Here is a 15,345-nt window from a genome sequence, read left to right as displayed (position 1 = left end):
TATGTTATTACTAAATTTAATACTGGTGACCAAATCCGGTGATCTTTAAACTGAGTTTCAACTCATGCTAGTTTAAACTCAAGTATTTGAGGTAGGCCTACTGGCGTTTAAAATGGAATGAAAATTTAACTTTTCCTCCTGAAATAAATATTCTCTTATTTTTATCATAAACTATTTACCTATCCTATACATATATTTCATTTCAAATAATAACTTTATCACTATAGTAAGTTTACTTTCATTCATTCATTCATTCACTTCAAATAAAAATAACAAAATCAATAAATTGTTTAATTTATTGTTGGAATAGTTGTTTGTTATTTTAATATTCACTTGTATTCTTCATCTATGGGGGGCAAAAAAAAAATTCTTATTGAATAAAATGAAATGAGTTGAAATTTATTTCAAACTTAGTTCCTTGTTTCATCCTTTTATTTTTTTTTAGGGATGGTCAAGTCTCGAAATTTCGGGAAATTTTCAATCTCGTTACACGAGACGAGATTTTTTTTTGGCCAAGATTTTTATCGAGACGAGAAAAAAAAAATTTAAAAACGCCTGCAAAAAGTCAATGCAATACCCGCAATACAGGAGCGTGTTGTAGTTGCGTTTCCTTTGCGAAGGCGTTCTTATTTAATTAATTCTTTCAATGTAAATATTACTTTAATTATTTTAATAATATTACTTTAATAACATTTGAGAAGTTTTGTTAAGTGTAAGCAGTGTGAGGAATGTTTTATTACTATTAAAAAAGTCAAAACAAGTAACTATTTTATAAAAATTAATATTGCTTTTATTTTATGATTTATTTTATTTTAGGATAAGTTGAACTCTATCCTAACTGATATCACCATGTTTCCTAATCGTAGGCATTTTTAATAAGTTAGGCGTGATTAATAAAAAAAATTTATGCTGATGTTATTTAAAAAAAGATTGTAAATATTCTTGCCTATTAACATTATTTTTGTATTTAAAAAGAGTCATGTTACAAAATCAGGTAAAAATTTCGAATGAGCATTTCCCGTTGTGTATGAGAAGAGAAATCTCGTCTCGAAATTTTATGAGAAATAAAAAATCTCGTCTCGTCTCGAACTAAAAATCCAATCTCGTCCATCCCTAATTTTTTGTAAAATATATTACACTCTACATCTTAACACTAAAGTGTATTATTAAATGTTTTTGACTAGGTCTGATTAACTTATTACTTTAATTAAAAGGTAATTTCATGAAAATAAAGCTTGGCTCAGAAAATCTTCAGCTTTTTTTGGAAGCTTAATTTGAAGCTCGCACACCTCTAGTAAACACCATGTCTTGTTGTAGAGGTGTTCGCACGAGAAGCAGGTTCTAACAAGCAGTCTGCGTCCAAGTCTTGTGCCCTGTCTTTAGTCAGACAACTGTTCCATCTGGGAGTCATCGAAGCGTTCAGCGGAACACTGAAGAAGAACAAGGAGGCTGAACAGATCCCTGCCTACGAAGTGGCGGTCGACCCTGAACTGGAGAATCAGATTGTTGAAGTCCTGACTGACTTGAAGATAAATCCTATTCTGATCGTAAGAAATCCAGACTTAAGTACTTAATTGTTTTATATTAAGGATACACAGCTGACTTACGCAAGAAACGAGGTCTAGGCAGATCACGCCAAAAGTTCACATCACGATTAATTTGATATTTCACCCCTACGAAGGGGTTTGTTTAGAAGGAAATAGTAAAATTCTTACTAATACTTCCTTCTACCCTTGTGGGGCCGAAAAATCAAATCAATTGTATTGTGAACTTTTTGTGAGCTGTTAACTGGCAGAAAATTTTTCCCGAGTAAGTTACTTGTGCATCCAAAACTTGCTGTATTTTGATAACCATTATTCGGAGACACATTGATGGTGTATTGAGGGATTTGTGTCTGAGGAGGGTGATTCTGAACCTTTGTATCCTTACTAAGATCAGTTGCTTCTTTACTTGATAATTTAAACTATAAGTTCTAAGCTGCAGCAACAGAAAAACTTACATTCAAGTGATTGTCATATTTATGTTATACCTATTTCCTAATTCTCATGTGACTTGCTTTGAGTTAATGCAGTGTGTTGGTTGCAGCTATTTGCGTCACTGTGTTATGTTGTTTATTTCAAGAACACTTTTTCTGGGTCTCGTTGCCATCGCTTTGGCCACTTGTTGAAAACTTCTCCAATGATGTTAATTTTTTATGATTTCCGTTTTAAGGACTTTTATGGTTTTAAAGGATTTCTATTTGACTGCTATACTGCTCTGCTGGTGATTTTCATTGTGTTTTCCAAATTTCTGCTGGGTTTATGTCCTAATATTTTTGTAATGTTATATACATTCTCTCACCTGAATACGGGGTCCAAATTCCGGAACGTCGTGAACATTTGTTTTTCACTACAGTAGACTCCCTCTTATCCGGACTCCTCGGGACCGAGGCCAGTCCGGATAACAGTTTTTCCGGTTAAACCGAAATCCCTAAAAACTCGTTTAAACTGACTATTTAAATGCATACTGTATACAGTAGGCCTAGTATTTGACTTAAATTTAGGAGGGCATTGTATTTAGACACATGATCACTGGTCTGAAATCTTTCCCACGAGAACAGTCGTTTCAGTACCGCACACTTCTTGCCGATCTAGTCCGGTTAAACCGATGTGCTGATAAAAATCTTCTGGTTAAAGATATGTCATTTTCGCCTAGTGTAGTCCGGTTAAACCGATGTCCGGTTAAAAGGTGTCCGGATAAGAGGGAGTCTACTGGAATAAGATTCAAATAATCCACTATACTTTGTCAGATATTGTAAACTCACCATCACCAAAAACAAACTTGAACCAATCTTGTATGTATTGCAGAGGGAAGACAGTAAGGAGCCGCAGTCCCTGTTGTCGGACCAAGTATTGGACGACTTTGTAGCCAGCAAGCCTCAACCCGCAGGTGTAGTGTCGTGGTCTCCGCCCCAACCCAACTGGAACCCCTGGACAGGCTGCAACATAGACGAGGGACCTCTAGCTACAGTGAGTACTCTACAAGCAGTTGTATGTGGAGTAAGCTGTCATGATGATCAGCAGTTTTTGTCTGTCCCAAACTTAATAATACTTAGATGTGTTATCAGGCTAGGCCTACCTCCTTTTCTGAGAGATTTTCCTTCTTTTGGGAGACGACTAGTTTTTTTCTGAAAGGCCTGCCTCCTTTTTTGAGAGGCATGACTCCTTTAATGATAATTGAGTGTTTATCTCAATAGCCTGCCTTCTTTTCACAGATTTAGACTGCTTTATTTTCTGAAAGGCCATCCTAATTTTCTTAGAAATCGGCTTCCTTTTTCAAAAGAAATCTGTCCCCTTTTATGAGAGATCGGTCACTTTTTTCCGAGAGACTAGCCACTTTCTGAGAGGCCTGTTGCCTCCTCTAAAAGATCTGCTTTAAATTTCTGAAAGGCTTGCCTTCTTTCCTTCAGTGGAATCTGCTTTATTTTCTGAGAAATGTGATTTCTTCCCCAAGAAATCTTTGTTCTGAGAGGCATCTACGATTTTACCCTATACAAATTTATTAAGCTATACAAATTTTACCCAAACGGTCAACAAAATATATACTCTCTCTTGGAAGCTTTAAATTGCTACAAGATTTGCCTTTGCAGGTGAGCATGGATGAAATCAGTGAGGACTTGTTGCGAGGCCAGAAAGAGCGATTGATGAGTGATACGAAGCTACAGAGTATGATTGAGGCTAGGAACAAGCTGCCCGTGGCTGCTAAGAGAAATGAAATCATGAACGCTATCAACGAGAACCCGGTCGTTATCATCCGGGGAAACACAGGCTGTGGCAAAACTACTCAGGTATGTAAATATTGGGTGTTGTTCATGCATTTGAATTATAATTTCAAAATTCATTATCCAGGACTTAAATTTAATAATTTTAAAATTATCATAATATTGTAAACAGACAAATAGTTATGTTGAGTAAGAATTTTTCAAGGTACGTTTTGAGAACAGATTAGAGTTGTCATAATGTAGTATTTAAATTTTTAACACTGTTAAGTTTGATACACTGTCCAGAATGTCACATTCATTACATGCATGCTAATTGAATTGGCGACCTTCTTGTGTTATGAGAGCACAAAGCACTTAGTTGGGGGATCTCACCAAACTCACCAAAAACAAATTTAAATTTTTTGTAGCTATAAAATTTGATTGATTGGAATCCGCTTTGGATATAAATAGCAAAATAATTGGTATAAGAGTAGTAAGTCATAATCAATTTGAATCAAATAATTTCTTATTCTCATTGCAACATAGAAAGGTATTTACTCTGAGTAACGATGCAACCAAAGTAGAACAGCAATTATCCAAACTCCAACCATCAGTATCACCTCAAGATAAACAGAATTACTAAGTTTTTTGCAGTTTACATCAACCTTTTACATATTTTAATGTGTGTCAATTTTTTCCATCATATATTTTTGTGTCTTATAATTGACGGAGCGAGCTGGTCTAGTGGTGGAGCGCTGGAGCTCGGTTCCTAAGGTCCTAGGTTCAAATTCTACCAATCGTCAATGGATTTGATCCATAAGTGACAATGCCGCCACTAGTGATGGTCAAAACCAGAAATTTCTAATCTCAAAACCGAAACCAAAACTTTAAAAAAATCGAATCCCGAATCTCGAATCTCAAAACCTAAACGCGAAACTTTTTTACTTAGCTGGTTACAAAGGTCAAGGTTACAAAAAAATACACATAATCATAAAATGTTAAGTCTGCAATCAAAACTGTAAGAGATCGACCGTGACATAATATAAATATGTGAATGTGACTGATAATCTTAAAACCCAATACAAAATAATTGTTCATAAACAACCAACAAAAAATAAATAATTTAAACTTCTAACACCAACATTAACATGAATATTAGATTAATTAGAACATTTAGTGGTCAATATTTGTTTGTATTAAGTAAATATTGACATAGATAAAACATACTCCCTTGTGTTGGTTTGTCTATGATATTGATGTGAAACTGAATTGTACCAGTTATAGTATTTAAGATACCTTTTGAAGTTCAGAATAAAATTTACTTGTTTCATTAATGTTTAATGGTGATGTTTGCTCTATTGCTACCAGCTTGTTTGGAAACAGTGTTGTGTGAAAACAATAACAATGACACAAAAAGATGCCAGCAGTTTCAAAAATAAAACTGGCAAAATCTTCAATTTCGAAACTTTTGAATCTCAAAACTTGGTGATCGAATCTCGAAACCGAAACTTTTCCAAAGTTTTGAGATTTGAGATTCGGTTTTGATACATCACTAGCCGCCACCCTCTAGTACAGTGTTTCCCAACCGGTGTGCCGCAAAATTTGAAATAGTTAAAAAATTTTTTATGTCGTAATAGAGGTGCTTTAAGTGCGGTTGCGCGTTCATGAGAACACGCTCTTTTGTGTAGAATTACTTGTAAGTGTTAAATCCATGTTTCCAATTTTGAAAAGTCTGCGTCTGTTTGAAGGAAATATAAAAAAGTACTTCTTATCCCTTGATATTTCGAACATCATTGCCACCAGGACTGATGTACGAATGATATGATAGGTTCCGTACCTTTTTATTCCGTGTCCAGTCTTTAAAATAGTCAAGGGTGACTAGTTTTGGGTCATAAATGACCCATTTTCAAACCCATGTCATCAAATTGATTGGTCCATAAATCTGATAGAAGTCTTCGTTATAAGATACAAATACACGTCATCTTGTTAATTAAGCATAAAGTTCAACATAAAAAATTGCATTCAACATTAAACATAAAGTTCACACATTTTTAACACAAAATACATTTAATGAAGGTAGTCGGCCACATTTATAAGGGACAAACTGACGCAGGTAGCACGGAGGACACGACTGTGGTCATGATATTTTTGTCACAATATTTTTGTAGAAAAGTGTGCCGTGACTACAAACGTGTTCTAGTTAGTGTGCCCTGAACGGAAAAAGGTTGGGAAACACTGCTCTAGTACTAGCCTGAAGTAATGTGTAAAATAAAACAGTTCGGGGATAGAGCCTGAATCCCTAGGATGTAAAGTCAACACATAAAAAACACGTAGAGATTCCATTATCCACGGTTTTTACTATTTGAATAGGATCCTGTCCAAATTGGGCATTTGGAATTCTACTGTGTTAGTTTTTCCAAACAAACAAAATGTATACAAAAATAAAAAGAACATAAAAATGTAACCAAAATGTATTCCGTAGGTGTGTCAGTTTATACTGGACGACTACATTCAGTCAGGCCAAGGTGCGTACTGTAACGTCGTAGTGACTCAACCTCGTCGTATCTCCGCTGTGTCGGTGTCGGACCGAGTGGCGTGTGAGAGAGTGGAAGAGTTAGGTGTGAGTTCTGGCTACTCTGTGCGATTTGAGAGTTGCCTACCTCGACCCTACGGGGGAATTATGTTCTGCACTGTCGGTGAGTGATATGTGTTTTGTGAAGTTGGTACCTATTTTTAACTTTTTTTAACATTTTCATCTACAAAAAATATACTAGACTACTTTTCATACTATACTTAATGTGTTGTCATTGCTGTTACTGTAGAACCTCCAGGACAATCCTGCTTAAACAGGCAGCTAGTAAAACGTATTTAGGAAAAGGCCTGACCATGGAGAGTAGTAGTCATATAGTAAATTGGTGTTACTATTAAGTCAATTTGAGTCCAGAGTTCCTGCAAAAATTTACAGCAACAGCAACACTTTAATGTGCAATAACTGCAGTCTAGAAGCAATGTATTTTTGTATGAGTGGAGAAACACATCGTCCTGGTTTTGTTTCTCGATTTGTTGCCATTGCCACTTGCCAGTAGCATAGAAGTGCATTTTAGTGTTGCACCTGATTAATTACTGCACCTGTTGTAAATGGATCACAGTAATTAATGTAATGTAATCACTGTATTGTTGTATATTTAACTGTACTTTAATATCTATATCTATATCTATACTATCTATACTATTATATAAAAATCTAATGGTGTCTGTATGTGTATTACTAATAGGTGCAAAAACTACTGAACCAACTGGGCTTAAATTTTACAATAATATAACTACCATACCAAGGACCATTATAGAACTATTCACATTTCGATACTGACCGTAGACTTTGCCCCTTTGGCTTTAAAAGTTCTGAGGTGAACATTTTAAAAGTAAATATTGATTGGTCTCCATGGCTGTGATGAGAACACTAACAATGTTTGTTTACATTTGCTTTGACATTTAAATATAAACAAGAAGAACTGCTAAACTGCATATTTCACAATTTCAGACAGCTGATACAAAGAAATTAAATATAATATTTTCCATAAACTCATGTGGTCGGTTTATTTTAATCTAACCTTTTATCATGGATTATTTATTCTAAAACTATGTCAGTGATTATAGGAAAAACAAGATTTTATAACCGTTGCTGTATCAACTCTGGCTCTGCTTTGGATTTTTTAAAGCGTCTTAAGTTAATAATCTTAAGTGAAAATAATGTTATTGATATGTTTTCATGGAAACAGTATGAAAATTACAATGTATAGATGTTTTGTATGAATTTGGAAGCTACTTTAAATAAATTCTAACTGCTTCATATGTGTTGAGTTAACTTAACATAACTTGCACATCACATTGTTTTTTATATGTATATTTAGGTAATTTAAGTTATTGTGTTTTGCTAAACCTATGTTTAAATTAAACTAAAGAATATCTTCAATAACTAAATTGTCGTTGATTTTTGTTTTCTAAAATCTGTTGTATATGCGCAACTATATTTAATTATCAAATGGTAATACAAAATACTCTTATTTTATCTTAACATAGCTTTCAGTTCACATTTTCTTTATTTGATACATTTATTATTTTTGTTTTGCCACACCACTGATTAAATTAAACCAAGGAAAATATCATAAAACTAAGCAGTACCGCAGTACACAGTGTTCTTTTGTTTCTAAAATCAATGAAATATCTGTTACTATGTTTACTCAATGGTAAGTGTGAAAATGTAAAGGCAATGGACGATGGGACTGATTAAAAGAACTGGTTTGTATATTAAGTTGTTTGTTGATATTTTTGTATAGTAGAATCAGAGATGCAATGAAACATATACTTTATTTGCTATTAAATTTTTTAGTCCTTGATGCTTTGATAATCATATTAGTTTTGTCTGCCGTCTTTAATGCTAAATTATTTGTTTGAATTTTTTTATAGTACCTATAGATATGGGTAGTTTCTTTAATATTTCAAAAGACTGTATTGATAAGGCACAGCAATATTTCTAAAGTTTATAACAGCTGACTTAGTTTTGCTAATGATTTATTGTGAGTGAAAAAACTGAAGATGAAAGGATTTGTGATTTAATATAAAGAAGAGTTTAATTTAAAGATATTTAAATTTAATAATTAGTATTTTTGCAACTTCAAAATTGAAATTTAAAATGTCAATAATAAATTAAAAGATGTGTAATTAAGGGAGATAAAGGTAAATCTGGTAAATCATGTATGTCAAAGTTTTACTCGAAGATTTGGTCAGTTTTTCTCATATCAGCCTACACAAGAATTGCAAATTAATCAGAACCAAAATGGTAGTATCCACTACTTACCAGATTTAAAAGTAATAACTTAAACGTTTCTATTAAGGCCATAAAAGTTGAATTTTGTTTCTAAAAGCGTTGGCGGATGTGTAACTATTATATGCAAGAGATAAAGATTAAAATGTTTCTATTTTGTGTCCTCTTCCCGTTGCAAAGCACGGGTACAACAGCTAGTAGGCTATAATTGCACACCTTCTGGAGGCGGGTCACTGAACCAATGTTCTATTGTATTTTATTATTTGGTTGTGTTTCTGGGGATTTTAATATCTCGTAATGATAGAGTTGTGTACAAGTTGAATTTGTGTTATTAAGGTAAATTGTGTACATATAAATTACTGTTATGAAGTCTGTCTGTATATAAAAGTTCATTAAGTTTCATATTTCAGGTGTGTTGCTGCGCAAACTGGAAAACGGCTTGAGAGGAGTGTCGCATGTCATCGTAGACGAGATTCACGAGAGAGACGTCAACTCAGACTTTGTGATGGTGGTTCTCCGAGACATGGTGCACACTTACCCTGATCTCCGAATTATCCTCATGTCTGCTACAATCGACACCACTCTCTTCAGCAACTACTTCAACGGCTGTCCGGTTATTGAAGTTCCCGGAAGAGCTTTCCCAGTGCAAGAATACTTCCTGGAAGATTGTGTGCAGATGTTGAACTTTGTACCACCACCAGACACGAGGAAACGCAAAAGCGGAGGTGATAAAGAAGACACACTCCCAGAGGAGTTTGAAGAGAATTTAAACACTAAAGTCTCAGGAGATTACAATGAGGCGACTAGAAAAAGCGTTGCAGCTATGAGTGAGAAAGAAATTCCGTACGAACTAATCGATGCGTTGTTGAAGTATATCAAAGGTCTGGGAATTCCGGGGGCTGTTTTGATCTTCCTCCCCGGGTGGAATGTTATATTCTCGTTGATGAAGCATTTACAACAGTCTCCAGTCTTTGGGGGTCCTGGCTACCTCATTCTTCCCCTGCATTCTCAGCTGCCTCGGGAAGATCAGAGGAGGGTTTTTGAATCGGTGCCGGAAGACGTCACCAAGATTATACTGTCTACCAATATCGCTGAGACCTCCATCACTATTGACGATGTGGTTTATGTGATTGACAGTTGTAAGGCAAAGATGAAGCTGTTCACTTCGCATAACAACATGACCAACTACGCAACTGTGTGGGCATCGCGTACCAACCTAGAGCAACGTAAAGGGCGTGCTGGCAGAGTCAGACCAGGATTTTCCTTCCATCTTTGCAGCAGAGCCCGGTACGCCAAACTAGATGAACACATGACTCCTGAAATGTTCCGCACACCTCTGCACGAGCTTGCTCTCTCTATCAAACTCCTACGACTCGGAGCTATTCCACAGTTCCTCAGCAAAGCCATTGAACCTCCACCCATTGACGCTGTGATCGAAGCTGAAGTTCTCCTACGTGAAATGAAATGTTTGGATCGCAACGACGAGCTGACTCCTCTCGGAAAAATTCTAGCCAAGTTACCGATAGAACCGAGGTTGGGAAAAATGATGATTCTGGGAGTGATGTTCTTCTGTGGCGACGCACTTGCCACTATTGCTGCCAACAGTTCCACAATGCCTGAAGTATTTGTCACTGATCGGAGACTCAGCTATCAACAAAGAGCGTTTGCAGGGACTCGTTATTCGGACCATGTCGCAATGTTGAACGCTTTCCAAGCATGGGAGGATGTTCGGACGAACGGACCTCAAGCCGAAGCAAATTTTTGCGAACACAAACAACTGTCTATACCCACTCTCAGAGTGACGTGGGAAGCGAAGAATCAACTCAGGGATCTTCTAGTTTCTACTGGGTTCCCTGAAGAAGCCATGATTCCACAGGCGTACAACTTCAACGGGCTGGATGCTAAACTTGACATGGTCGTCGCACTACTCGCTATGGGGCTGTATCCAAACGTCTGCTTCCACAAGGAGAAAAGGAAAGTGTTGACCATGGAATCTAAAGCGGCCTTGATCCACAAACAGTCGGTGAACTGCAGCAATTTGCCACAAACATTCCCCTCTCCTTTCTTTGTGTTTGGAGAGAAAGTGCGAACAAGAGCAGTCAGCTGTAAACAGACCACCATGGTGACTCCGATTCATTTGTTGCTGTTTGGGTCGCGGAAAGTCGACTACTTGGAAGGAGTGATTCGCCTTGACGGATGGTGAGTTTGTTACGTAAAACTCTGTCCAATGGTAAATTGTGTTGATATTCTATTTTACCACTTACTGGTGTTTAAGTTTGAGTAAAGCTAGCATAGATACAAAGAGGAATAAAAATCTGGATTTTGCTTTCTTCTTAAAAAAAAGGATTCTTTAACACGTAGATTTGTGCTTTGCTTTGAGAAGTGTTACTTTATAAAATATCAATTAACAATAATTAGGACTTATGTGAGAATAATAGGCTTACCTGAATGGGAAATATTCGAATCTGGCATCATTTACTCATAAAAAATTAGAATTTTTCATCGTCATTGACAACATTTCCAAATAGGTATCAGTTGAAGAGAAAGTTGTTTTTATGCCTTAAGACTATTCAATTCAATTCAATTCAAAACATCTTTATTCATTAGTATATAAAATTGTATATACAAGAATGGTGTCAAATTCATCATTACATAAAATATAAACACAAATAAAAGACAAATACAATACACAAGAACAAAACAAAAAAACAATACAGCCATCTCTCAAGTAGGTATAAAACAAAAGTATACTTCAGTGAAAACAAAGATATAGTTCAGTGAAACAGCAATAGGCCTAAAACATTTTAAGTCAATGCTGTTATTGCTTAGCCCAGAAATCTTTGAATTTATAGAGAGCATTTTGTGCCAAATGTAATTTTAGAGCGTTTTTAAATCTGTTGTCATCTATTTCATTTTTGATTTTTATTGGTAATTGATTAAAACATTGTATTCCAATGTATGATGGTTTTTGTTTAAATAGGTATTTCTTTTTTATGCTTATTAATTAATATGCTACATTCTCATCATCAAATCGTACCGGTACTTTCCAAAACTGGTTTTAATTTCTGTAATGTTTCATAAACTTATCTGAATTTGTTACAGGATCAACCTGAAGATGGACCCTCGTGTGGCAGCTGCCATTGTCGCACTACGGCCGGCCATGGAGAGCCTGGTGGTGCGAGCTAGCAAGGAGCCGGAACTGATCGCAGAGCCGACGCCGCTGGAGGAGAAAGTGATGAATGTTATCCGACAATTGTGTAAACTCAACGCTGGACGACATAACATGGAGCAGATAGGGCTGTCAGGGTATGTAGAGCTGTATTTACAGTAGAACCCGTGATAACTAGCCTCAGTTTTATTGGTCCTCTTTTTATCCGTACTCTTCTCAGAAACCAATATCAAAACATAATTTCCACGGCAGACGCAGACTTACTGATGCAGTTGCTTGTGCTAGTCTCCACGACTCAAACGCTCTTGCGATTTGTCTGTTTATATTTTACTGTGTGCACTACTGAGTTGAGCTAGTAGACCTAACTTTTAAACAGTTGGTTGATTGTTTCCAGTGTGTTTAGTAGGTTACAGTACGGTAATTGTTTTGTTTTGTCAAAATAAATTATGGACAAAAATATTCAGCAGAAAATTACAGACTATTTTAAAGTCAAATAATATTCACAGCTAATTTACTGTGGGAGCTTAATTAATCCTTTAAAAAAAAAGAAGTTAATCACTGATCGTGCTATAAACTCATAGACCTCACATTAACAGTGACATGTTGTTACAGGTTCCAAAGCAGACGACCGCCCCGAGAGTTTGGTGGGAGAGGAGGATATGACGGAGGACCTCCAAACAAGATGTTTCGTGGAGGTGGAGGTGGAGGTGACAGGGGGTGGCGAGGCAGAGGTGACTTTGGAGGAGGCTTTAGAGGTCGCGGAGGAATGGGCTGGGGCTTCAGAGGTCAGTCTACAAATATACAGAGTTTTTTTAATGCAACCCAAATTACATGTATAAAGTCCCTGTTTGGGAGCAAAACAAGCTTATAAGTTATAAGGCAGCCCTGCTTCCTTACTTCATTACCGATCAGCTGATATAAACTACATTGTTAATGTTTGGCTTTTCTTTACTTGAATAAGGGGGTTTGGAATTTATTGCAAATTAGACAATAACGTTTTAAGAATAATAATTGGTGCCCATGAAAAAATAAGTATTGTATTCTGGATCTTTACATTTTTTTACAACCTGTGCTGTCTCAGGTAATTTTTTAGGTACTGCAATCTTCTGGAAACCTAATTGCAAACCCTTCTGGACACAAAACAAATCATATACTTTTAGTTTTTGATGTATTATTCTGTAATACATACTCTGTGAGCTTGTAAAAACACTAGGTTAAACCTTATTAACAATAAATATTAACAAAAACCTTTTAGACAATAATGCAGTAAGTAATAGATTGGCTCATTACTTTTAGGCTTATTTAGGCAGTTTGTTCTTCTTCTTTTTTCTTCTTTTGTCACCCATTCATTGTTCATTTGTATTTCTAGATTTTAAATACTGCAATAATTGTCAAAGTGGTTTGTTTATATTGTACTGTACCTGCTTGCTGCTAAATGTAATCCTGCCTGTGTAATGGTGCCTGTTTGCTGTAACTGTTATTGTGTTAACTGTAAAGTACTAATTTAAGTCTATATTATTGTAAACTGGTTTATGCCGTTAATAAACTATTTGAATTGAATGCAACAATGTACATCAGCTGATTGGTAATAAAGTAAAGGAAGCAGGGCTGCCAACTCTAGAGCTTGTTAGGCCCCTAAACAGTGACTCTGTAGGCTTACTTGTATTTTATTTTAGGTTAAGTGTAATCAAACAAACACTGTAAATCGTCATATATATAGTTGGTTTGCTTTTTAAAAATCGTTGAAAGTTGTAAAAAGAATTTGGTTATCGGCTTTATCGCTTTTAAAACTAAGCTATTTTACATAACATTTCTTGTAGCATTAACTTTGTTAACAGTTACTAGTTTGAACACAGGAAATAAGTCTTCCACAATTTCACTCTACTTCGTGGTCTTCAGAGCAGGATGCCGTAAACCAACATGTAACCCTGTAACAATAGAATTAGTTAATAGTTAAAACTGCATGTTAACACAAGAGTTAAGTGAGAGGAATAGGAAAAACTGTCAAGATAATGTTACAAAGCCATAGAAAAACTATAAAGTAAGTAATCAAACCAGATTTTGTTTTTGTGTGTTATTTACGCTAATGGCATTTTTTATGTATTTTGTAAGGAACGGTCCGAACCATGGTCATGTTACCATCTAACATAACCTTTTTAGATAGCTTCACTAAATGATAGACAAAAGGCATCTGAGTCAGGTAACGATCCCGCTTGGAATCAAACCAGCGATCTTTGGATTTGAAGGCAAGAAATAAAACGTTTCGGCAACCCAGATAGTTAATTCTGCTCACAAGTATTTTCACAACATTGTAATAAATTGTTTTATTTTTTTACTAGGCTAACAAATAAATCAAATCTGTAAACATTTAGCATAATTTTATTTCTTTTAACAAACCAACATGTTTTGGCCCTTATTCAGTAAATAATAGTGAGTATCGATTTGAACATAGATTCTTTAATATTTCATGTACATTTTAGTTTAATTTCAGATTTGGGATTTCAAGTTTAGGAATCGTATCTAGAACTATACTTTAACATTTTACCATCACTGTATTTTATTTTATTCACTGCAGTATTGGTCTAGGCTATAGTTGAAGGTAGTTGCATCAAGTATTTTTTTAATTCCTGTGTTGTCATTTACTTTTGTTGTTTACTGTTTTGTCCGCAGCTGTTATTGTTACTGTTTTGACATAATCTAAAATACGTTTTTATTCAACAGGCAATGATGGCGGTGGTTATCGAGGAGGCGGTGGATTCCGAGGAGGGTTCAGAGGAAGAGGAGGATACTAAACCTACGACATCTTTGATGTGTCGACTCACCTGTCATATTTTTTTGATGTTTTTAACTCTTTAAGTGTAATATTTTTCATTAAGAAAAATCAAGTAATGAGAACACAAACCTAAAAATTTTACCTATGAATTAAACGCTTTTAATCCTGAAGAAATAAATATGCTTAAATGATGACAATTTGGTATCTTTGTTTTCATTTTCCCTTGTACATTGAATGAAACACAAGAAATATTTGATGTTTTGAATCGTTTAAGTTGGTTTTAATTCTTTATGTTTGTAATTTTTTGTATTAATTTTTGTTGTAAGTCACTGTGGAAAATTTTGTGTAAAAATTCATGATTTTAGAAAATTGAACTTATAAATAAGAAGATTTTTAAATGGTTTTTATTGTTTTTATTCTTGATGAAATAAATATGTCTGAATAATAACAATTTGGTTTCATTTGTGCCCTTGGATTTACTGTATTTTTAGTTCTTTTTGTGAAGATAACCATTTTTATTTTTTTTGTTTTGTTTCTGTTTTTGGTTTCTTTTTTATTTTTAATTTGTAAGCATTGTGCGGAAATTTCTATCACACTTGGCACAGGGTCTTCCTCCACCGTAAGCGTTGTAGTATATGAGGACAAGGGAGGGGGGTGTTGGACTTTGCCCTAGACACCACTTAAGTGTAGGGTACCATTGAATGTTTCCTCTGCACCTTAATTATCGGTGCTATTAATAGCTAATTAGTAACTACCCTATCCAACCTTACCGACCTAATTTTTTCATTCAATTATGAAAATGAAATATTCTTTTGGATTTATTTCATTCTCACTTGTGC

General features: G+C 35.1%; 1 protein-coding gene across 2 annotated transcripts in view; it reads left to right on the top strand.

Annotated features, from left to right (window-relative positions):
• Positions 1 to 14,821, top strand: part of LOC128993827 (ATP-dependent RNA helicase A-like) — a 37,267-nt gene extending 22,446 nt beyond the window's left edge. For both annotated transcript variants that reach the window (XM_054417875.1, XM_054417874.1), the window contains 8 exons: positions 1,318 to 1,547; positions 2,847 to 3,008; positions 3,629 to 3,826; positions 6,222 to 6,435; positions 8,975 to 10,763; positions 11,667 to 11,870; positions 12,346 to 12,518; positions 14,455 to 14,821. In XM_054417875.1, coding sequence (XP_054273850.1) covers positions 1,318 to 1,547; positions 2,847 to 3,008; positions 3,629 to 3,826; positions 6,222 to 6,435; positions 8,975 to 10,763; positions 11,667 to 11,870; positions 12,346 to 12,518; positions 14,455 to 14,525 — 3,041 coding nt within the window. In that variant the 3' untranslated portion in view covers positions 14,526 to 14,821. The remainder of the gene's footprint in view (positions 1 to 1,317; positions 1,548 to 2,846; positions 3,009 to 3,628; positions 3,827 to 6,221; positions 6,436 to 8,974; positions 10,764 to 11,666; positions 11,871 to 12,345; positions 12,519 to 14,454) is intronic.
• The last annotated feature ends 524 nt before the right edge of the window (positions 14,822 to 15,345 follow it).

The sequence above is a fragment of the Macrosteles quadrilineatus genome, unplaced genomic scaffold (assembly GCF_028750875.1).
Source record: "Macrosteles quadrilineatus isolate MER2022 unplaced genomic scaffold, UCM_ALF_1.0 Scaffold_5__1_contigs__length_97177068, whole genome shotgun sequence".
NCBI lineage: Eukaryota > Metazoa > Arthropoda > Insecta > Hemiptera > Cicadellidae > Macrosteles > Macrosteles quadrilineatus.
Note: the sequence above shows the minus strand (reverse complement) of the source record. Positions and strands in the feature narration are given on the sequence as shown.